The 958-nt window shown below is 71.7% G+C and overlaps 1 protein-coding gene across 1 annotated transcript in view; it reads right to left on the bottom strand.

Moving 5' to 3' along the window:
• LOC101631868 (integrin beta-2-like) overlaps positions 1-958 on the bottom strand; it is a 16,495-nt gene that overhangs the window by 6,654 nt on the left and 8,883 nt on the right. Inside the window, exons 3-5 of the mRNA XM_012731217.1 lie at positions 831-948; positions 340-510; positions 16-257 (exon numbers count right to left, since the gene is read on the bottom strand). Of these exons, the coding sequence (XP_012586671.1) occupies positions 16-257; positions 340-510; positions 831-948 (531 nt within the window). The remainder of the gene's footprint in view (positions 1-15; positions 258-339; positions 511-830; positions 949-958) is intronic.

Raw genomic sequence — 958 nt, forward strand, 5'->3', positions numbered from 1 at the left:
GCCGGCGGGCCTCACCGGGCAGGCGGCCACTTGCATCATGGCGTCCAGCCCGCCCTCGGGCGCGTCCAGGTTCCCGGAGATGCGCTGCTTCCCGACCTCCGTCTGGAACTGGTCGGAGTTGCTGGTCAGCTTCAGCACGTGCCTGAAGGCGAAGGGGGCCTGGCACGCCTTCTCCTTGGTGGGGCACGGGTTCTTCAGCTTCTCGGGGTGCGTGTTCACGAAGGGGAGCACCGTCTTGTCCACGAAGGACCCGAAGCCTGGGGTGGGAGACGAGCAGCTGGGGGCGTGTCGGCAGGGGGCAGCCACCAGCTGCGGCGTGGGGCTGGGCGGGCGGCTGACCCACGCGGCCGGCCTCAGTGATCTCGTTGAGGGCCTGCAGCAGGTCGCCGCCCAGCTTCTTGACGTTCATGAGGTCGTCCAGCATGGAGTAGGACAGGTCCATGAGGTAGTACAGGTCGATGGGGTAGCCCTTGGCCCGCCGGAAGGTCACGTTGAAGGCGGCCGCCTGACCTGCGGCAGATGTGGGGACTCAGGGCGCCCGCGTCCCCGCGAGACCCCAAGGCGTGTCCCGCCTCCGGCCACGGCCCCGCAGCCCCTCTGGGGCCTGTGGTCAGTGCCCCGGCCACACAGACCTGTGTGCGGGGAGCAGAGCCCCGGGCAGGCCTGGCGCCGGCCACAGGCGCGGCAGGACAGCAGGTGGCCCGTGGGCCCGGGCGGCGCCAGCCAGCAGGCAGCGGGCAGGACGCCGCCTCAGAGGGGCAGAGGGAGCGGGGGCGGAGGCCACGCGGCGGGGACTCAGCCCCTGGCGGCCGCTGTGGGCAGCAGCGCGCCTGCCTGCGGGGCTGTGCCCACCTCGTAGGTCTTCACCATCCTCTTGGTCACCGCGAAGATGGGCTGGATGTTGCTCTCCGCCAGCTTGTGCGCCAGCTGGCCCACCGAGGGGTAGTCCTGGGCGGGC

Source organism: Condylura cristata, unplaced genomic scaffold (assembly GCF_000260355.1).
Source record: "Condylura cristata isolate star-nosed mole 26May11 unplaced genomic scaffold, ConCri1.0 scaffold00003, whole genome shotgun sequence".
Lineage (NCBI taxonomy): Eukaryota > Metazoa > Chordata > Mammalia > Eulipotyphla > Talpidae > Condylura > Condylura cristata.